The sequence below is a fragment of the Erpetoichthys calabaricus genome, chromosome 2 (genome assembly GCF_900747795.2).
Source record: "Erpetoichthys calabaricus chromosome 2, fErpCal1.3, whole genome shotgun sequence".
Lineage (NCBI taxonomy): Eukaryota > Metazoa > Chordata > Cladistia > Polypteriformes > Polypteridae > Erpetoichthys > Erpetoichthys calabaricus.
This window is the reverse complement of record NC_041395.2, coordinates 253,276,448-253,300,576: the sequence shown is the minus strand read 5'-3', so window position 1 is coordinate 253,300,576 and position 24,129 is coordinate 253,276,448. Positions and strand designations below refer to the sequence as shown.

The following is a 24,129-nucleotide window of genomic DNA, read 5'->3' as shown; positions in this document are numbered from 1 at the left end:
AATACTTTATCATAAAGGTAAAAACCACGTAAAGAATCGCACTGATAAGCAACTATGACGCTTAATCTGTTGCTATCTCTCCCTATCTATATCCCGAGATGGTTTGTTCCATGTGCGTCTGTGAATCCTGAAGGCTTGAAATTTAAAAGAGGTGGACTGGCACCACGCTAGAGGTAAATGTAATAAAGTGGTGCGTGCGTGGTAGAGGAATAAAAAGGTAATGCAATGTCTTCAGAGCAGTCAATAATTAATAAAATAAGAAGAGCTGCATCTGTCCATCAGTTGAGCTTAAGCAGAAAGCGAATTGATTTAGATGCCTCTTTTATAAGCTGACGTTAAAATAACGGCTTTTTCTTGTTTAAAAATATTTATTTATAATGCTCATTTATGTTTTCCTGTTACATTGCAAGTCTTTACAATTTGAAAAGTGAAACAGTTTGTTCTTAATTAAAAAATATGAAATGTTCGCGTAAGCAGCTTGTGTTTATTACGTGGCGGCTGCGGGGTGGGTTGAGCGTCAGACTGGTCAGCTGTCGAGTCGACTCTAGGAGCTTCCTTGCTGGAGCGGCTGTCTGCGGGTAAACGTCACCTATCCAGAGCGAGCATTCAGGTAAAATCAAAGCAGGCCTTCCAGAGAGAGCGTGTGTTGCATCCGACACGCCCACCTCGCCCAGGGTGAGGATCAACAGGGTCCCTTTACAAAACGTTGCATATTGGTACCGAATGTCAACTTTAGATTACAATAGGGAAGGTAGGAAATTGGAGCAAAACATTGGAAAATAAGAGAGAATATTTGATTATCTCCGTAACGGTTGGTAATGTGAATTGCGCTTTTCTCTTCTGTGGTATCATTTCATACGTGTAAGCGCTCAGTCTAATGACTTGCAAATTACGTTTTGAGGAACAGCCGTACTGTAGCCACAGGTTCTTCCAAAGATCGTTCGCTTTTCGTTGCTCGATGAGCCCCAACTAAAAAGCACAAGACGACCATCTAATTAGATAACGGAAAGAAGGCCGAAAGCTACGCTGCATACAATACTAAGACCGGTTTCATTTGTTTTAAACTGGAATGCAGGCTGGAAATGCTGTAAAAACTTTGCAGGTTAAGATTTTTTCTTACACGATTTAAAAAACCATGACGTGATTGAAAGCAGGGATTCGCATTCCCTTTGTGTGTACACACAAATTCAGATTCAAATTCTAAATTGGAGTATGAAGCCCCTCTTCAGTAAGGGATGGGTTTGATTAAAATATATTGCAGTGTTTTCATATAGTAAAGATTATGATGAATTTCTATTATAAACTTAACTTTCCACGTTTATCAGGGTAATTTGCCATACTAAAGCCTGGAAATATTGCATGTCATAATGAATCTGTAAAACTGTTGCAGAAATACTGTTTTCTTGTTATGTTTCTTCAGTCAATACTTAATACGGGAAAGTTAGGAAATGGATTGTTGAACATTTGATACTGACAATTTTTATTTTTTAACCTGTTATTTTCAGCACTGGCTGTGCTATTCATCTAAGCAATCAACATAGACATTGGTGTTAATGTCCACAGTGCACCATCTATTGGAAGGTATTTAGTAATGCATGTAGTAATAAAATAATTGCATTTGTCATTTCAACACATGGTGCATCACAAGCATTTGTACTAATAAAATACATTACTACAAATGTGTGTAATGTGCTATCTCTTGAAATAAAAAATGCAATTCATAGCTGTCTACCTTATGCTATTTGATATGGGATGGGATTGGTAAAAGCTGTTTTAATGTTTGTGAAGGTGGCACAGTGGTAGTGCTGCTGCCTTGCAGTAATGAGATAATGGGTTTGCTTCCAGGGTACTTCCTGACTGTGTTGACAGCTCTTTGAGTACAGTGAGAAAAGCACTATAAAAATATAAAGAATTTTTATTATTATTACTATCTGCCATCTTTTGGAATGTCAAATACAATGCAACTTATTACTAAAAATGTTTGTGATGTGCCATCTGTTGGAATGACAGTAACATATTAATTAGACGGATACACAATTAAAACTTGACTGGATGAATACTTTAGCTCTAAACACAAAAAGAAAATAAGGAATGTTAATTAAGTTTTATTTATTATTACTTCAGTTTAAAGAGGTTAATTAATGCCTGTAAGCTGTTTCAGCTAGTCAGTTTGTATAGTACACTTCCTAGCAAGTACTATTACTTTTCTGAAAATAATCACCCCCTATTGTTCTGCAAATGGTTGCAAGTTTTGGATAAATTTATATTTTTGTACCATGTGTCTATTTACAAGCCCAGGGAAGTGTAGAAAATTTCAAATTTAGCATAATTAAGTAGAATACATAATAAAGAGTAAAACATAATAATAAAACAACCAGCAACGCATACAAATAATATGTCCAGAGTCTGTCTTTGGCCAGATAGACAGCTAGTCAGTAGTATGTTCTGCTGAATAGCATAATGTGGACAAAGTGTCAATGGTTTGGGCCAGATAATGCAGCTGCTGGATCTGTTGTTGGTGATGACACATTCATTCCAATGCCCCATTCCTGGGTGAGAATGGATGACTTAATTTAAATGACAGAAGAGTAAGAAATGACAATGATTGTCCCATTCATTAAAACGTGACACTTTATGGACAGCAGATCTAATGAGTATTCTATGGTGAATAAATAACCTGTATTTGATTTATATGTTTGAACTAATGGCTCATTTCTAATATGGTTGCTTGCATCATTCCAGAGTTGCAGGGCCCTATAGCCAAGGGTCACTTTCCAACATTAGCTTATCCTAGGGATTTTAAGAACTGTAGCTAAAGGTTATATAGTAGAACCTCCTTGTCACCCTTACTGTTATGTTTTGAATTACTTGTAGTGTTGTAATCAAAACAATCTGACAGTAAAGCACATTTATTTTTGCCCAATATTAGTAAAATATGTCAGTTTTCTATGTCATGTAAATTAAGCAGCCATATTATTGAAATTTATGAGTTGGTGAGAGCAGTCTAATTTGGTGAAATGTAACTACTAAAGGTTCAACTTGTATTAAAAGATGACACCTAAATGTTATGAATATCAGTCATATTAAAAGTCATTTGTATCATGTTTCTGTGCAATATGTTGATGGGCTCAATCATCTGTAGCACATGAGGGCCCTGTAGCATGAAATGTAGTTTTCATATTACACATAATCTTTCTGTAACGTTTAGGAATGAGCTTTGACTTTTTTTTTTTCTTGTTTGTTTTACCTAATACAATGTCTTCTTTAAGGAATTGGTTAATTTTTGCATACCCCCTTGTGGTCAGAGAACAGGGTCAGCCATTGTACAGTGTACCTGAAGCAATTGCAGGTTAAGGGCCTTGCTCAAGGGCTCAACAGAGTAGGATCTCTTTTGGCAGTAATGGGAATTCAAACCAACTGCTTTCCAGGTACCAGCGCAGATCCTTAGCCTCAGAGCCACCACTCTAACCAAACATTGAATTTCATTATTGGTTATTGTTTTGTAGACATCTTTTGAGGAGGTAGACCAGATAGCATTCATCATCTGCAGAGGATGACATTTTTATGTGAAGTTCTCTGGTATAAACCTGGATTTTTGTTTATCTTAGTGGTGGCAAGTTATCCAGGTCCTGAGACAGTAAAGCATTCTCAAGTTGTGACAAAATCAACATAATGCTTGCTAGTTGTTTGATATAATGTTGTTATTAAAGAATATATTTATTTGTCAGACAAAAAAGGGCATGTATAAATCAAAAATGTAAATGTTTTACCTCTTGTATCTATAAAGTGTTCTCACACAAACCTTTGAATGTCCTCCAGATACAACTTTGGAAAACTTGATACAAACATCAATATTCTATTTGTTGAGAAAACTTGATAGAGTCCTGCAAATCTCTAAATATTGAGCTGTAATGCTGTGTGATTTCCTTTCTTTCCCTCTTTTTTGAGTGATTCTTTGAGAAGCCAGCTCTGAAAGGATTCACTATTGTTCCTTTTTGTTTTTTACTATTTTGGTGGATTTTTTTTTTTTTTTTTTAAACATTTTCAGTAAAGGTGTATTGTATGCAGTGTTGGAGCTATTCTTTTAATTTGTCATTTCTAAGCATTTACCATTCTGTTTCTCTTTTGGACAAACTGGTGTGTCACTAGGATCTAATATAGGTCTGTCGATATATTTTTACACTGTGTTTTGTGTCAACATTATGTTTTGTGTTTTGTTACGTCATTTTGCATTTACAATAAAAATGTTCTGTGTTTGTAAATGATGTTTAGGGCTGTGGGCTTGTATGTGGACATTCAATACATTAGAATAAATTGAGCTGAGCCGAAGTGAAAGTTGAGGAAAAATCAACTGGAATATGTGTTTAATAATCTGTAGAGTTGAATGTCGCTGATTAATCTTTGCTAGGGTAGTGGGAATTTATATGTGTAGTTTTATTCAGAAAGCTGTGTAGCAGATGTAAAAATAATTAAGCAGCAGAATTAAAATGCATTTGTACCTATGTTTAGAATTTTCATTCCTAAGCTTTTATTCATTTATTTTTTTTATTAGATGCAGCAAAAATTACTTGACCGAAAAAGGATTGTTTCCATGGAGTCATTTGCACAGAACATTATTCCTCCTTTACCATTTAGATGTCCTAGATGTGGTGAACATAGGCGATTCAGAAGCTTAGCATGTTTAAGAGCACATCTGGACTACAGCCACACCTTTGACACAGCAACCAGCCTCACCATGTACAGCCTGTCTTCAGGAGGCAAACCTCTAGATAGCACGCATGAGAAAACAATCACCTTTAGTGACAATGAGAGATACAAGCAGCATCTATTAAGTCTCAAAAGTCAGCCAAATGATGCAGAAAAAAAGAAGAAAAAAACTTTTAGTGTAGTTTCAGAAAGAAAAGTTACCCATGTCACTGAAGAGTTTCCAGATCGTCGTAAAACTTGGTACAGATCAGCATCATCAGGAAATCTTGCTGCTTCTGCTGTGATCATGAAGAGTCAAATGAAAGACTTGTTTAAAAGAGATGATTGTGCTGTTGAGGAGAAGAGATTAGAAAAGGTGATTGGTGAATTGGCACAGACAAACAGAGAGCTTGCTAATGCCCGTGCGCAATTTTTAGACTTGTCTCAAAAGAAGCAAGAAGTTCATGCCCGTGAGAGGGCACTGAGCAGGCAAGTTGATGTTGCAGTTGAAGTGATTGCTAATATGAGGCACCAGCTTCTGGAGTTTGAAAAAGCTTTGGAAAGAAAGGAACGGTATGTGTGTTTGAATATTTGTTTATGCCAGTGAACAGATATGTCTTGTACACTGTTTAATCACAGAAAAGGCTGCATGCTATAATGTTAAACATTTATTTTAAAATTAAATTTTATTATTTAATACAGCTTTTAGATAAATTGCCATAGGCATAGGTGTTCATTATTTGACAAATATTGTTAAAAATGTCAAAAAGAATTTGCCTAGAATGTGTTGTGCATTCATTTTTTAAAGAAATTAGTCAGATGTTATATTTATGTAACAAAGCCTTCAAGGCTTAACATGAAGTGGTCATCAAAGTCTCTGTAATAATTATGTATAAACAAATCCAAGACAGTTTCTGCCAGCATTGATCTTTTAAACCAGGCATTCCGATATTATTAGTTTGGTCTTATCAAATCAAGATTCAGTCAGTCAATCCGGAAGTTCTTATCTATTCAGAGATTAATAAACTGCCATCCTTCTGAGTTAGTCCCCAGTTATACCTGTCTGAGATACAGTAATATGGCCAGAAGGGGACTTCACCATTTCTCCTATGGGAATTTTTATGGCTATAACTGGCGCTGAACTATACAGAGTCCTCAATTTAGTTTATAATGGAACCCCCAAGCTTCTCATGCATTCACTATAGTAAAGCAGAACAAACTGTCCTATCTATCTATCTATCTATCTATCTATCTATCTATCTATCTATCTATCTATCTATCTAGGTGTGTATGTATATGTGTGTGTATATATAATATCTACAGTGGGTACGGAAAGTATTCAGACCCCCTTCAATTTTTCACTCTTTGTCATATTGCAGCCATTTGCTAAAATCATTTAAATTAATTTTTTCCCTCATTAATGTACACACAGCACCCCATATTGACAGACAAAAAAAAGAATTTTTGAAATTGTTGCAGATTTATTAAAAAAGAAAAACTAAAATATCACATGGTCCTAAGTATTCGGACCCTTTGCTCAGTATTTAGTAGAAGCACCCTTTTGAGCTAATACAGCCATGAGTCTTCTTGGGAAAGATGCAACAAGTTTTTCACACCTGGATTTGGGGATCCTCTGCCATTCCTCCTTGCAGATCCTCTCCAGTTCTGTCAGGTTGGATGGTAAACGTTGGTGGACAGCCATTTTTAGGTCTCTCCAGAGATGCTCAATTGGGTTAAAGTCAGGGCTCTGGCTGGGCCATTCAAGAACAGACACAGAGTTGTTGTGACGCCACTCCTTCGTTATTTTAGCTGTGTGCTTAGGGTCATTGTCTTGTTGGAAGGTAAACCTTCAGCCCAGTCTGAGGTCCTTAGCACTCTGGAGAAGGTTTTTGTCCAGGATATCCCTGTACTTGGCCGCATTCATGTTTCCCTCGATTGCAACCAGTCATCCTGTCCCTGCAACTGAAAAATACCCCCACAGCATGATGCTGCCACCACCATGCTTCACTGTGGGGACTGTATTGGACAAGTGATGAGCAGTGCCTGGTTGTCTCCACACATACCGCTTAGAATTAAGGCCAAAAAGTTCTATCTTGGTCTCATCAGACCAGAGAATCTTATTTCTCACCATCTTAGAGTCCTTCAGGTGTCTTTTAGCAAACTCCATGCGGGCTGGCATGTGTCTTGCACTGAGGTATGTGTGGAGGCAACCAGGCACTGCTCATCACTTGTCCACTTGGGTGGTTACCTACCAGGTAACGCTTATGGTTAGCCAGCAAGTCAGCTCGAAGTGATCACTCGAGTGAAGGCAGCTTCACAAAAAAACAGATCCTTAACAAACTGTTATTGGTATATTTTCCCTCAATTTTAAAAGGTTTTCTTTTCTTCTTAATAAAAATTTAAAAGCAGTACTTCGCCGGTGCGAAGCGCGGGGATTTGAGCGACTGACGCATACAGACATATTCATGAGTGCAGGTACTTCAGAAAGAAAGCAACGTGTAAACCTAAACTTTAAATTAAGTTCATAGACCTACAAAAGGTTGCCATTTATTTTGAGGCAAGATTGCTTTTCTCATGTACAACTATACGTTGCATTCTTAACAGTAAGCTTGCACAGCTTGGTCATATTACAACCTGAGTGCTGAACTGACAACGTCGTATACAAACAGAACTATAACAATTGTAATAAACAAACAAAAAAAAAAAAGCGAAGAACCCTTGGATTTAATAAAAAGGCTCCTTCCTTGGCGAAGCAAGGAAAAAGGAAGACCTTATATGGCGTTCGTTTATAAAACAGCGGAAAAGCTGTGTTAAGGCTGCTTCACAAAAAAACAGATCCTTAACAAATTGCTATTGGGATATTTTCCCTCAATTTAAAAAGCTTTTCTTCTTAATAAAAATTTAAAAGCAGTACTTCGCGGGGATTTAGAGATATATATATATATTTAGAGATATATATATATATATATATATATATATATATATATATATATATATATATATATATATATATATATTTATATTTAAGGGCGGCACGGTGGCGCAGTGGGTAGCGCTGCTGCCTCGCAGTTGGAAGACCTGGGGACCCGGGTTCGCTTCCCGGGTCCTCCCTGCGTGGAGTTTGCATGTTCTCCCCGTATCTGCGTGGGTTTCCTCCGGGCGCTCCGGTTTCCTCCCACAGTCCAAAGACATGCAGGTTAGGTGGATTGGCGATTCTAAATTGGCCCTAGTGTGTGCTTGGTGTGTGGGTGTGTTTGTGTGTGTCCTGCGGTGGGTTGGCACCCTGCCCGGGATTGGTTCCTGCCTTGTGCCCTGTGTTGGCTGGGATTGGCTCCGGCAGACCCCCGTGACCCTGTGTTCGGATTCAGCGGGTTGGAAAATGGATGGATGGATGGATATTTATATTTATATATATATATATTTATATTTTTATATATATATATATATATATATATATATATAATGTATACACATATCTACATATGTATATCAAAATACCCGCGCTTTAAAATTTTTATTAAGAAGAAAAGTAAACCTTTTTAAACCGAGGGAAAATGTATCAATAATTATTTGTTAAGGATCTCTTTGTATAGCACTTTGTCAGTTCACCCCTCTGCTTGTAATATGACCAAGCTGTGTGGTAGCTTACTGTTGAGCATGCAACGTACAGTTGGCCATGTGAAAAGCAGTCCTGCCTCAAATCAATGCCAACCTTTTGTAGGGTCTGTCCCTGAGACTTATTAATTGTCATTACGAAGCAGAGCCTTAGTGGAAATTGTAGGCATTTGAATTGAAATGGGAGATCAGAGGGTATAACGGGGATGCGAGGAATAAAAACTCTCTCCCCTGAGCCACCGCCAATAAAAATAGTTGCCTCAATGAGGTTGTTTTGCAGACACGTGACCTGAAGTCTCGTGCCGTCACAAAGTTTCAGTGGCTGTACGCAAATCCACAATCGGTTTCATATTCTGTTCGTACCTTATCAATTGTGTTATTTGTTTTTTGAACAGGTTTGATTCATCGAAGTGATCACTCCTGCTGCGTTCAGTCACTTCACGTGATCCGCTCTCTTGTGTGATGTTGCGATGTCCACGGGTTTATTAAATGTTAGCTAAGACCCGGTAGTTAAAAGTGTCTTCTCATTAAACTTGTATCTCGCGAATATGGCATTGCAAACGGCAGCGGGTCAGTTCATGTGCTTACATGGGAGGCATGATGACGCGATATATTTTGATATATATCAAAATACCCGCGCTTCGCAGCGGCGAAGTACTGCTTTAATGTTTTTATTAAGAAGAAAAGTAAACCTTTTTAAACTGAGGGAAAATGAATCAATAATTATTTGTTAAGGATCTCTTTGTACATCACGGTGTCAGTTCGCCCCTCTGGTTGTAATATGACCAAGCTGTGTGCTGAGCTTACTCTTGAGCATGCAACGTACAGTTGGCCATGTGAAAAGCAGTCCTGCCTCAAATCAATGCCAACCTTTTGTAGGGTCTGTCCCTGAGACTTATTGTCATTGCGAAGCAGAGCCTTAGTGGAAATTGGAGGCGTTTGAATTGAAATGGGAGATCAGAGGGTATAACGGGGATGCGAGGAATAAAAACTCTCTCCCCTGAGCCACCGCCAGTAAAAATAGTTGCCTCAATGACATTCTTTTGCAGACACGTGACCTGAAGTCTCGTGCCGTCACAAAGTTTCAGTGGCTGTACGCAAATCCACAATCGGTTTCATATTGTTTTCGTACCTTATCAATTGTGTAATGTGTTTTTTTGAACAGGTTTGATTCATCGAAGTGATCACTCCTGCTGCGTTCAGTCACTTCACGTGAGCCGCTGTCTTGTGTGATGTTGCGATGTCCACAGGTTTATTTAATGACCCGGCAGTTAAAAGTATCTCGCTACAGCAATTTTAACTCTATTACAAAGTGATCCAAACTGTCGTTTATACCTCGTGTCTTCTCATTAAACTTGTATCTCGCGAATATGGCATTGCAAACGGCAGCGGGTCAGTTCACGTGCTTACGTGGGAGGCGTGATGACGCGATATATTTTGATATATATCAAAATACCCGCGCTTCGCAGCGGCGAAGTACTGCTTTAAAAATTTTATTAAGAAGAAAAGTAAACCTTTTTAAACTGAGGAAAATGAACCGGTTGTAATATGACCAAGCTGTGTGCTGAGTTTACTCTTGAGCATGAAATCTAACGTGGTTTGTGCCCTTCAGAATGAAAACAGTTTGCATTTACCTCTTTAATAAAAGGCGAGCTTTTAAGCCTGACAAATCACCCCGTAAATGCACACGTTTAATTGCACATGTGTTAATATGTATACTTACACAGTATTAAAAGACACTCAACAATTAACGTTATTTACCTTTGTTCCCGCGTTTGATAAAAGGCGAGCTTTTAAGCCTGAGAAATCACCCCGTAAATGCACACGTTTAATTGCACATGTGTTAATATGTATGCTTACACAGTATTAAAAGACACTCAAAAATTAACGTCATTTACCTTCGTTCCCGCGTTTGACTCGTGCTGTAAATCTCTTTCTTGTTTTTAGTTCACGTGATTACGTAGGAGGCGTGATGACGCGATACGTGACTCCACCTCCTCCATTAGAGTATATGGACAAAAAACAGGTTCCAGTTATGACCATTACACGTAGAATTTCGAAATGAAACCTGCCTAATTTTTGTAAGTAAGCTGTAAGGAATGAGCCTGCCAAATTTCAGCCTTCTACCTACACGGGAAGTTGGAGAATTAGTGATGAGTCAGTCAGTGAGGGCTTTGCCTTTTATTAGTATAGATAATTATAATTGTGGGATACAGCCCTGACACAGACAAACCTATGGTTCAAACACCAACACACATATATTCATATTTACAGTGAAACCGCACACAACCAGCTACTCCTGTACTCTCAACCCCAAAATCCAGGCCTCTCACAATGCCTCTCTTCAGGTCCACCTCCACTCCTCTCTTCTCCTACAGAGCTCTGTCTTTCATCCTCCCAACTCCAGCCCTCGAATGTAGGGAGGTGGCCCCTTTTATATGCATCCGGACGTGCTCCAGGTGCCTCCCAATAAGCTACTGCCAGCACTCCCTGGTGTGGCGGAAGTGCCGGCTGTGCACCCGGAAGCACTCCAGGTGTCCCTGGTCGTCTTCCCCCCAGCACTTCTGGGTGTGACAGAAGTGCTGAGGGCCAGGGCTCCTCAGGCATCGGGGCGCCCCCTGGCGGTGACTACGGGCCCCTATAGGGTTGAGCTTCCATGCTCCTTTACCGTGGTCCCCATAGCCACCAGGGCGGTCAGCCCCTTAAAGTCTGAAGGAGGTCTAATCCCTCCTCCGGTCCTTCCGGGCGTCCCGGCTGGGTACCACCCCCAGCCGCTCGCCACAATATATATATAATATATATAAATAATATAAAAATGGGAATTGATTAAAAATAATTGTGATTAATCACATCTAATATTAAAACATGTAATTATAAAATTAATACATAAAGGAAGTAAATAAACAATCACAAAGTTAATGTAGGAGCAACACAAAGACATTAAAAAAATTAATGCCATAGTTTAAACTTAAAAAACTTAAAGTTCATGTTTAAGGTTATTGTTTAACAAATACTACTTGAGCAAGTACAGCCAGAATTCGAATGCCTTCTTAAAAGGCAATAAGAAAACAAGGCCAATGTATTAATTATCAAATTGGCATAGCATATGAGATACAGACGTGTTAAAGTAAAAAAAAGATCTAAATGACTGTTGGCTTTGAATGCACTGCTAAAGACTGAATTAATTGCAAGACTGAATTAACTGCAAGAATACACATCTCATAAATGAGCATACAGTACAGTAAATTTATGTTAAATCTGCAAATACTATGCTCAATTGTTCATCACCATCAACGACTTGATAATTATACTCTGCATAAGTGTTTTTCAACTGGTGCACCATGGAAATAACAGTGTAATGCCCCCGGGTCCAGACCTCTACCTACACTTTTACTCCTTGCATGCAAAAAAAGATCTCATTAGCTGCTGTCTCACTTCAAAACTGACACCGTGCATTATTAGGATGGTTATGTTGTGTTCTTTGCATAAATTAGTGAAGATGCTGCAAACAGGAATAATGGGTAGGGATAATCATGGTTGTAGTGCCACGCAGAGATAACTTATTTAGCACTTATGTGATATGACATTGATTCGATCTTCTTACAAAAACATGAAATTAAAAAAAAAAAAAAGCTTAATTTTTACCTTTGCAGCTTTTCTGTATTGCACCAGGACTGCCATAACCCCCACCCTCCCACTCCGCTGCACCTATATCAGTATGCATAAATCAAGGAAAATGAATACCAGTGATACGTTTTGACATGAGGTGTATTGTTGTGAAGCGTGTAATACGACATGTTAAACCTCCATCCATCCATCCATTTTCCAACCCACTGAATCCGAACACAGGGTCATGGGGGTCTGCTGGAGCCAATCCCAGCCAACACAGGGCACAAGGCAGGAACCAATCCCGGGCAGGGTGCCAACCCACCGCAGGACACACACAAACACACCCACACACTAAGCATACACTAGGGCTAATTTAGAATCGCTAATCCACCTAACCAGCATGTCTTTGGACTGTGGGAGGAAACTGGAGCGCCCGGAGGAAACCCACACCGACACGGGGAGAACATGCAAACTCCACGCAGGGAGGACCCGGGAAGTGAACCCAGGTCCCCAGGTCACCCAACTGCGAGGCAGCAGTGCTACCCACTGCGCCACCGTGCCGCCCATGTTAAACCTTTAATGTTATTTCATAAAATTTTTAAAGGTAGTATATTAATATGGTACTGCAAGTGTATGTTATTGTTTAGGTACACACTTAACTTTTTTTTATATTTGAGGCATTTGCCTCATTGCCAGCCCTGAATGTGACTATTTTTTAATGCGTTAAATGAGTGGCATTAACTGAGGAGTGCACATTGACATTCCCAGGTCTAAAGTGTATGTGTGTGTATATATATATATATATATATATATATATATATATATATATATATACACAGTGAAACCTCGGGTCACGACCATATTTCATTCCATAACTCTGGTCGCAACCCGATTTGGTCATGACCCGAAGTAATTTCCCCCATAGGATTGTATGTAAATACAATTAAAACTTTCTGGACTGTACGAGCTGTATGTAAATATATATACGCTCTCTCGCGCTCTATCTCACTCGCTCGCTCGCTGCACATGGAGAGACTGAACACGTGCGGAAATCATTGGCGTGTACGAACCGGAAGGGAAACTGGCTTGTTCGTCACCCGAGTGCGTGGTCGTGAATAGATGCAAAATTTTGCCGAACTTTTTGGTCATAACCCGATTTGTATGTGATCCGAGGGTTCCACTGTGTGTGTGTGTGTGTGTGTGTGTGTGTGTGTGTGTGTGTGTGTGTGTGTGTGTGTGTATATATATATATATATATATATATATATATATATATATATATATATATATATATATATATATATATATATATATATATATATATATATATATATATATATATATATATATATATACAGTGTGTAAAATATAAATATAAATATATATATATATATATATAATATTGTGGCACCCGGCTGGAGTTCATGCCCGGACGGGATGCCCAGGAGGACCAGAGGAGGGCTTGTGCCTCCTCCAGAACACGAGGGGGTGTCCTCCCTGGATGCTGTGGGGGCCACTGGTACAGTGCTTGGAAGCTCTACCCGGTAGGGGCCCGTGGTCACCGCCAGGGGGCGCCCCGATGCCTTGGGAGCCCTGGACCTCAGCACTTCCGCCACACCTGGAAGTGCTGGGGGGAAGAGGATAGGGGACACCCGGAAGACTTCCGGATGCACCGCCAGAGCTTCCGCCACACAGGTGTGGCTGCAGAAGCTCCTCAGGATGCACCTGGAGTCCATCCAGGACGTATAAGAGGGGCCGCCTCCCTCCAGTCAGGGGTAAGAGTCAGCTGCAATACGACGAAGCTTGGTGGAGAGGAGTGGAGGCGGACCAGAGACTGTAAAGGCATTGTGAGTGTGGCCAAGGACTTAAGGGGTGATTGGTGCTGAGGCACTGGGATTGTGCACTTCTACTGTAAATATTATGCACAATAAACGTGTGTGTGTGGTGAAACCAACATGTCTACCTACCTGTGTCCAGGCTGTTCCCCACAATATATTTGTGGATGCTAGAGGTGCTGTTGCCCCATTAAACCCACCAGACAGACGTCCACGACGCATGTTAAAAGCACCAAGAAGATTCTTTAATAATAATTCTTCAATAAAGTGCACAAAGCACCGCACACTCCACAATTCTTCCAATAATAATAATCATCAATAATCACAATCCTCCACTCCCAGCAACTCCGTTCCTCTACCACCCAACTCCAGCTCTCCTGCTGGTATTCCCAGAGTCCTTTAAATTGTCCATGACCCGGAAGTGTTTCTTCTCCGAGTCAAATGTCACATCATCCTTCAAGTATCCCGGAAGTACTGTGGCTTCCGTCCTTGTGACTCCAAAGTACTTCCGGGTTGTTGTACCAATAATAGTCCCCAGGTTCTTGGTGAGCTCCCCCTGGCGGCACCCACGGCATCCAACAGGGCTGATGAAACGGACTCCCTGTCCCATGATGCCCTGAGGGAATCCGGGGAACCATTTCCGTTCAGGGAAGCTGCCATCTAGCATCTTGGGGGGCTACTTTTCCTCCTTTCCTCTGTTGTGGGACATCCCGGCCAGACTGAAACACCGGCCGTCCATCACAATATATATATTGTGTAAAATAAATACTGTATGTACAAAATTTGTGCATGTACTGTAGTAAAATTCAGAAAATTTACATTTTTATGTGAATAATACTGTATATTGCATCTAATAATCTTAACAAAGGACACATTTAACTGAGTAAGCATATGCCCTGCAGTACTGCTGGGATAGGATAAGCAGTTTTTAGAAAATTAATTGATGGATGATATTAGAATAAACTAGATGTATGGATTAATGATATTCAAATAAGTATACCGTGCATATATAAGTGTACCTGCATTATAATTAAAAAAGACACAAATTATTCAAAAAGAAATATATTTATCATTGCTTCTCGCTATGCTTCTTGTTGGTATATTTTATTTAAAATGAGCATTTGCCTTTCTTGATTAAGATACCATTTAATTGATTTAAAAGTATTTCCAAGACTTTAGGAATACCAGTTCCTTGCGCTGGTAAGTAAAATTAATTGCTGATGGCATTGGTAATTTGGTGGATATTTAAAGAAACCAACTGTTTCTCAAACTACAAACTTTGATGTACTTATTCTCTTGTTCAGTTGTATGCATATTGTATATATAACTTTTTTTTTCTTCTTTATTACTAGGGAGGTGATCAGTATCCACAGCTTTTTAGAAGCTGCAGTCCAGCATGAAATGTGTGGTAAAGCAAGACTTCAGCATTTCATAGAGTATCTTCTGTGGCGAATTGACTTGGCGGAGAGACACCTAGAATACTATCAGAGGTCATCAAGGCATGCAAACATCAAAAAATATATTGTAAGTTATGTTGGCAGCTACCCATGGATATATAGATATTTTAAATGTAAAGCAATCTTTATTAGTTTATATACTTAAGAAGGTTTACTGTTTTGTATTGAAAGTAGTAGAGTCTCTTTTATCTTTGGTTAGGCCTGAAACAGAAAAATTGTTTGTGAACTTAAATTACACTTTTTATGTTCTTTGTGCAGCTGATCACTTAGGAGCTATTTCAGCTTTACCTAGAAATGCTTTTATGTAAAGTAGTTAATATAAATAATTTTTATTATTACCAAAAATATATAATTTATGTATATTTTTCTCTCTCTCAAAGTAAAATTCAACATCTTATGATGAAGTTCCATTAGCCTTTGATACCATAAAATTCATGAAGTATTCCTTTTAAAAGCCTTCTTAGAAAAACTTGCCACTTCTTTTTGCCCATTTCCTAATGTGTTGTGGCAAATAGACAACTGTATTTTTTAATTCACCTATGTATAATTTATATTTTTATATAAATAAAAAGCCAGATATCAATTTGCAAGGCTCTGTATAGTAAATTATGTACTGTGAGGCACTCCAGTACTACAGACAAATGCATCTAAACTATGAAAAGAATGATAAAGGTTTGTTAGCTGACATAAAAAATGTTTTTGCTTTTGTTTGTATTAATAAAAAAGTGACTATACATGTCCTCAACATTCCCCGCATTCCGACTTTCTATAAAATTGTTTATTACAGTTGGCTGTACTTTTTTACCTTTTCAAATCTTTCCTTCAACAGCTGTGTATTTTGTTTTTTAACAATGTATTCTTTATTTTTCTTTTATAGTTCATTCACAGAGAGATCTATTATGTGAAACTTTTCACTTCTTTCCCAGTACATATGAGTGTGTTTGTAGCCATATATGATTGAGTTTCTTCTTACTTATCCACACTTTTAAATCCACTAGTCTGAGTTATTATTAAGTTAATTGAGGCTTATTATACTTTTTACAAATCAAAAGTAGAAGAATTAAGAGACAGTGATTACTGTTACTATGTTAGAGATCCAGAGACCTAGGTTTAATTTCTTGTCCAGTCTCCGTTTGCATAAAGTTTAAATGTTCTTTGTATTTCTTTGCATTTTTTACAGATAGTGTTTTTTGGCTTGCAATTTAGGCAAACTAGCAGCTCAAAACTGGCCCAGTATGAGTAAGGGTGGCCATTTGAGTGTTTGCCCTATGGTGGATTGCCATTCCAGCCAATGGTTTATATTGCCATTATATGTTTTTGCCCCCTGTAATGTGGAAAGCGTGTTTATGATTAGATCTTCTGGAATCAGAATTACAGAAATGAAGTGTTTTGAAATTAAGAAATAAATCCAGAGATTTTTACTTAATGATCCTTTAATAGATTATACATTGTGCCATGTGTAAAAATTGACATTAAAAATGCGATTTTATAGGTCAACAAGAATGTTGAAAATACAAGTCAAAGATATACTAAAGCCTGGTGAGTACTTTTTATATCCGTTTCCTAAATTAATTTGGTGTAATCACACTCTTGAATAATAATTAAAATTATTAGTTAATTTGTTGGTATACATTTTTGAATCCAGCTCTGTTCATTTACTTCAGACTAAACCATCACAAAAACAAATTCATTTTGCTCTTTGATTTTTGTACTACATTTTATTATTATTTTTTTTAATTTCTCTGTTATTTATCTGTCTTTTAAAATTAAACTTTATCGAATGGTTGGTTTATTGGTTGGTTCTTGAAAACCAAAGGTCTCAAGGGTCTATTACAATTACATTCATCAATTGCCCTTTTCTTCCTTGTTTGCTACATATTGTTTGACTGCATTCCAGTTTGTTGATATGAGAATGTCTCCCATGACCTTTGTCTTTCAATGGTTCTAACTGAATAATTATACTAGAGCACTTTTTTCTGCAATTTTCTTTCCTTCCCAGTTTCCTATATATATTATAAATGATTAAAAATAGTAAGGCTATGCTTAAAAAATGTAAGTGAACTTCTTCTTAACACTCCTAAAAGCTGCATAAAACTTTGTAATTTAGAATTTTCTTTGGACTGTCTTGCTTGTAGCCTATTAAATTGGCAATTTGGTACTAACATTGTCCATTATACTTGCATAACTTTCCCCACTGACTGACATTTTATTAAAACTTTCTACAGTTTCAGAAGTGGATCTCCTGAATATATACAGTATATGAATATCTGTATACAGTTAGGTCCATAAATATTTGGAGAGAGACAAATTTTTTCTAATTTTGGTTCTGTACATTACCACAATGAATTTTAAATGAAACGACTCAGATGCAGTTGAAGTTCAGACTTTCAGCTTTAATCCAGTGGGGTGAACAAAACGATTGCATAAAAATGTGAGGCAACTAAAGCATTTTTTGAACACAATCCCTTCATTTCAGGGGCTCAAAAGTAATTGGACAATTGACTCAAAGGCTATTTCATGGGCAGGTGTGGGCAAGTCCGTCATTATCAATTAAGCAGATAAAAGGCCTGGAGTTGATTTGAGGTGTGGTGCTTGCATGTGGAAGATTTTGCTGTGAACAGACAACATGCGGTCAAAGGAGCTCTCCATGCAGGTGAAAGAAGCCATCCTTAAGCGGCGAAAACAGAAAAAACCCATGGTTGATTACCAATTGGGCTTCTAGCAATGAGGGCATCATCTCTTTGCAGCAGGTTCTCTTCATTCCAGCTTCACTAACTTAACCCTCTTCTCACAATTGCATGTCTTTGCTCAGAGATGCTGGATTCAGAGTGAGAACACGCAACTAAGAGGGACACCTTCCTTAGGAATTTCTTACCAGTCACAGCACTGACGATAATGAGCGTCCCATGTCAGGTTCTTTGTAGTCAGAATTTATTTTAGCGGACTGAACCTTGTGGATTAGAATAGATAAATTTAATGGATGCACATGTATTATGGTCAAACCCAAATCTGTGCAATACAGTAAACAGATAACTCCATTTGACTCTGTCAAAAACTTTTCCTGTGTTAAGAGACGGCAGAATCTCTGAAAACTGCAGGGAAGTATATTACGTTAAACCTTGCACAACATTTGGTATTATAAACAGGAGCACTTTTTCTATAAAGTTTCACAAAGATCTAAACGTTTCACAATGATCATAATATCATTAATTAGAAGAGAAATTGCCCTAGTGATCTGGTGGGTCTTTATTATTCTTTAGAAAGAATGTGAATGATGCCTGATGTTTCTGGTAGAATGTTATGCTAGAAAACATTACCAGAATTAAACAGTGATAATTAAGCAGAACTCATTTTATAGAATTCTACCTGCTACCAGTCTAAGTCTGTGGGTTTGCCACTTTGCAGTGCATTTACAGGATCTAAGTTTAGAGAGCATCAAGAGTGTGTTTAATTCATTTATGCAGATTGTGTCCAAGTTTGTTATGTGTGTTTTATCAAAAAAGCATTAACTTTTTTAGTTTTTTCCTAAATTACACTCTTAATATATATATATATAAGGTGGTAGTGATTCTTTATGTTCCCTGGTTTTAGTTCCTGCTGTGTTGCTAATCTCTACTACTGAATTCAGTAGTAAATTCCTTTATATATACTGTAAAAAAAAAAATATATATATATATTGTGGACGAAAAAGGCACACTGGAAAGCAGACGGATAATATTTTCTCAATTCACTTTATTTATTCATTCGGAGTCGCATTAAGTAGAGATTCAAAAGAGTATAACTTATTGCCGCAAAGCTCAATTGAACCCTGATCAAAAGCCAGGAGGGGTTTTTTATACTTCAGCATCTCATGATTAATAAGACAGAAAGAACATCCTTATCAAACCAGTAAAGTTAAACAATATGTCTGTTGAGCTAAGCATTATCTGTGTTTTGGAAGCTAAGCACAGGAGAGACGCCTTTGCATAAACCACATGTACTTTCTGCAGCCTTGTGACCTTGTCCCTGAAACATTCACTCTGAGAAAGGGAAAAACAAGAAACAGCTTACATTTTATTCATCTGGACACTATTTCTCCTGAACCCTGGAATAATATATTTTTGTTAGTTCATAAGCCAAAGCGTCTCTCACTGGCAAGTTACAAAATAGTTATTATAAAGATTCTAATTTACTAAACACACAAAATACATGGTGCTGAGGAGAACATTCTTCTTCTACAATATATATATATATATATATATATATAATTATAATATATAAAATTATAATACAATATTTGCTATGTAAAATATTATTGGTCTTTTTTCTGTGTTTTTAGTAATGAGAGCATAGTTTGAAAAGGATTTCTATTCTTCTACAGTAGTCAAGAGGTTAAATTTGTTTTTGTAATGCCAACATTTCTTTTTGTAAAGTGCATCATTCTTCAGTCTTGCATATTCTTGTTTGGCCAAAGCAATCTTAGAGGTTAGTTTTGACACCCATCTAATCTTTGCTTCATTTTTATGTGAAACATATAAGATGATTTGTCCCCTTAGAAATTCCAAAGTGTTTTTGTTGATATTTATGGAGAAAGATCATTCATTTACACCAATAAAGTCTCAAGCCCTTTTGTACTTGTAAGAGCTCATATATTGAATTTAATGCAAGTGCTTCCGGAATGAATTCTTTATCATTTGTATTTGGTGCATATATATTAACCAGAGTCAGTTTAGAGTCATAGAAATTCCCCATGGCAATAATATACCACTCCTCTGTGTCTGATACTATGTCAGTGGCTATGAATGGAATTTCTGTATGAATTAAAATTCCCACTCCACTGGTGGTTTTACCATATTTGGAGTTTAAAATGATATCTGACCAGCCTAATCTTTCTTGAGCTGATTAGGTAGATCTCCTGCAAAAGTATTTTCTGTGCTGTCAGAGATATAAGGTGTGAACAAAAGGTTTGAACACACTTTTTTTTTCCTTTTTCCTTGTAAAGCTATGCTTGACAAAAGTTGGAAGTTCCAGCTAACACAACTGAATGAGTCATTTTTCTCAGTGCTAGCTTTATTAGTAGTCAGCTTCAGTCATTACTTCTATCTCTTGAGCTTTTGAAATGCTTTACTACAGTGACTGTTTCAGCCCAGAGGATCTTACTGATAACTCATTATGTTGTGTTTTGGTGTCTGAAGCTTCCACTCATTTGTAGGATCATCCTTCATTTGCTCTCAACTCCTTAGCAGGCCTGGATTCAACTCTTTCAAATTGTCACAGAATTGGTAAATGTCAACGAGCTGCTTGACCATGCAACATATTTTTATAACTCTTTTATCCCTATTTACAAAACTACATTAAATCAATTCTTATGAAATACAGTATGTAATATTTAACAAAGTAAAACTTCGTCAGAAAAAAAGTGACCTAATTCCCCACAGTGTTAAAATATTTTAAAAGTATAGTTCAATTTATTGGAATGGGCCATAACTCTGTAGCTACTATTGGGCAGTACATAATCCCCTTATTTGGGAAGTGTAGCTCTTTATAAACATTCCAGTTTTGAGATGTTGGACTCTATTTTTTTGTGTGTGTGTGTCTGTGTGTGTGTGTAGAGAAACACCAGCCACCCTGAAACCTTGAGAACATTTCAAAATAAAGTCTGCTCCCTGTTTGTGTTATGTATTTCACTTGGCTATACAATCCCCTACTAGCAAACACACATCTACCTGATCTAAACAGAAGTCATTTTTTCTTTTCTATATGATCATAGGCATCTGTTAATTGATATCTGCCTGACTATATACCTTTGACTGATTTGCCAAAGGAAACACTATGGTCTTCGTGACACAGCATACCTCCAGCACACTAGCCACCCCAGCATAGTAATGTTTTTGCTATGGCATTTAGAAATATTTGTAAAATATTTGACACCCATCTAATCTTTGATTAATTTTTATGTGAAACATGATTTGTCCCCTTAGAAATTTCAAAGTGTTTTTGTTGATATTTATTGAGAAAGATCTGCACAAAAATATTTTTGAAATGTCATATTGTAATGTATGTGACTGAAACTGCTTACTAATTATGTTCACCTTTTTTATTACAGGTCATCAGGAGATCATCTAGCATTTACTATTCTTCCTGAAAAAAAACATTCACAGAATGGAAGCAGTTCCAGACAATCAGTAAACATTTCAAGTTCCAGTAAAGTAGAGAGCGGTAGCAAAGATATCAGGAACCCCCAAAGAGCAACAAATGATTATGCAACATTTGTACATGGTTATTCTGCTCATAAAAAGCAAGAATAAAACATGCTATGCGAGTTGCGAGTAAGCTTTATAATTGATGCTACTGGAACTATGCTTAACTGCAGACATTCCTTATCCCCAGTCTCTGCCTAGCGAAAGAGAAGGTTTAGGCTTTTATAGTAAATCTTCCAATGTGCTATTGGCTGTTTATTTTTAATCAAGAAGTTTAGTACTATTGTTTTTGTTTGTTTTTTTTTTGGAACAGTGAAAGTTGATGAAGAATGCTACAAATTCAGTCAAGTGAATGTATTAATAAAATACAAGTACATTTTTTAACCCTGTTAATGCAGAAATTGCACAATTACTTTATCAGAAAATGAAGGCTAGCCTTGGACCTTTACAGTTAGTGCTGTCTTTTTTAAATGTTGAGATGTATTCATTCTGTTTGTTGAGCAAATGTATTTAAGATACAGTACCTGTTACATACATTTTTGAAAGAGAAAAGTACTGTTTGCCATTAAATCTTATACTTTTTGTCTACCACTAAGGCTGCCTTGGCTAAGTTAAAGAAGCACCAGTTTAAATACATTACTGTTGATCAGATTCCCTGCTTTAAGTAGGAATCCCAATTTATAGACCATGCCATTTCTAATTTTGCTAGTGTTCAGTTCTTTTGTATTCTACAACAACAACAACATTTATTTATGTAGCACATTTTCATACAAATAATCTAGCTGAAAGTGCTTTACATGATGAAGAAAAGTGAAAAAAAGACAAAGTAAGAATTAAAATAAGACAACACTAATTAATATAGAGTAAGAGTAAGGTCCAATGGCCAGGGAGGACAGAAAAAACAAAAAAACTCCTGACGGCTGGAGAAAAAAAAAAAAAAATCTGCAAGCGTTCCAGACCATGAGACCGCCCATCCCCTGCTGGGCATTCTACCTAACATAAATGAACAGTCCTCATTGTATTTAGGATTCTCATGGAAGGACTTAATGATGAAGGTCATGTAGACTGCTGACTTTTAATCCATCAATGTAGGAACATCATGGTGCTTTGATTAGGTGGTGGTGGCGCAGGTTGCCACCACAGAAAACCGGGGAAAAAAAATAGAAGAGAGAGTAGGGGTTAGTACGGATTTTAGAGCCACCATGAATAGTTATGATAATTAATTTAATATACAGATCATCAAGATTAAACTAAAATGAAGCTATGAGAAAGCCATGTTAAAGTAATGAGTTTTTAGCAGTTTTTTTTAAAGTGCTCCACTGTATTAGCCTGGCGAATTCCTATTGGCAGGCTATTGCAGATTTTAGGTGCATAACAGCAGAAGGCCGCCTCACCACTTCTTTTAAGTTTAACTCTTGGAATTCTAAGCAGACACTCATTTGAAGATCTAAGGTTACGATTTGGAATATACAGTAAGGTGTCAGACATTCCGATATATAAGATGGAGCGAGATTATTTAAGGCTTTATAAACCATAAGCAGTATTTTAAAGTCAATTCTGAATGACACAGGTAACCAGTGTAGTGACATCAAAACTGGAGAAATGTGCTCGGATTTTCTTTTCCTAGTTAGGATTCTAGCAGCTGCATTCTGCACTAGTTACAAACAATTGCAGGGCATTTTAATTAGTATTTTTATTAATGATGTTTTTAAAATGCTTTTCTAATTTCAAATGCAAGGTCACTGGGTTGTTTCAATCAATTTACAGTTAAGGAACATATATCTATTTGATTTAAAAACCTATTTTTCCAATTCATGGCTACAGGGGACTAGAGCCTATTTTGACAGAATTAAATACAGGGAAGGAGTCCATCGCATAGCTTTCATGTGCACACGTACTAAAACTCACTCATACAGGCACACTTCACATTCACCAGTCAACCTTCCATGCATGTGTTACAAACAGATGAAATTCACTACACCCAAAGAAAATCTCAGGTTGACACAAGGAAGAACGTGGCAAGTTCAGACTGTGGAGCTGAATGGAAGCAAATTAATTCTATCTGTCGGTATAGTTTAACATTTTTCTTAGCATTTAAATTCATTTTTAAAGAAAGCCTGTACTATACATTTCGTTGGTGTGCGTAAGTATTCATTCTAATTGAAGACCGTTGAAATAAGTTATTTTGTTAAAGTGGGTTTTCTGTGAGTACTCTGGTTTCCTTTAAAATCCAAAACACAGCATTTTAGGGAAACTGAAAGTTCTAAATTCGTGAGGATTGATTGAGTGGGTGTGAATGCAAGTGTGAAACTGTGCCCAGTAATGGACTGGGGTCTCTGCTACGACTGCCTTTGGTTTCTTTGACTCAATGATCAAAAAGGTGGTGCTTAAAATATTTCTGTAACAATGAGAAGACTAATCATACAATTTGTATTTTCTTCTTTTCTACAAATATTATTTCCCTATAACTGATTAAAACATTTTTTTTTCTTAAATCACTTGTATTTTCCAGTTTTGGTAATAAATATTGTGGGAATAAAATTAAAAGCAAGGCTGTTTACACTGGCACTTTAGTATGAATTTCAATTAAGGACACTGAAATGGAGAAGTGTGTTTTTTACCTTCTTTTAATGCTTTTTTTAAGCCATGAAAAGATGTAGTCAGAAGTAAAATCAATCTTGTATTAAAAGTGAGTAGTTCTTTCTTTTTTATGTATATTAAGCTTCTCCATAGTACTTCAGGCATTAA

General features: G+C 37.2%; 1 protein-coding gene across 4 annotated transcripts; it reads left to right on the top strand.

Annotated features, from left to right (window-relative positions):
* The first annotated feature begins 87 nt into the window (after positions 1-87).
* On the top strand, positions 88-23,228 carry znf365 (zinc finger protein 365). Of its 4 annotated transcripts, none has more exons than XM_028795379.2 (5): positions 88-173; positions 4,553-5,259; positions 15,098-15,269; positions 16,695-16,741; positions 21,288-23,228. In XM_028795379.2, the coding sequence occupies exons 2-5, from the start codon at positions 4,553-4,555 to the stop codon at positions 21,487-21,489; spliced, it is 1,128 nt and encodes a 375-aa protein (XP_028651212.2). In that variant the 5' UTR covers positions 88-173; the 3' UTR covers positions 21,490-23,228. The 4 variants fall into 4 exon arrangements, with proteins under 4 accessions (XP_028651212.2, XP_028651211.2, XP_028651213.2 ...); XM_028795378.2 differs by having other exon boundaries at positions 156-217; XM_028795380.2 differs by lacking the exon at positions 88-173 and adding an exon at positions 491-610.
* Positions 23,229-24,129: the final 901 nt, after the last annotated feature.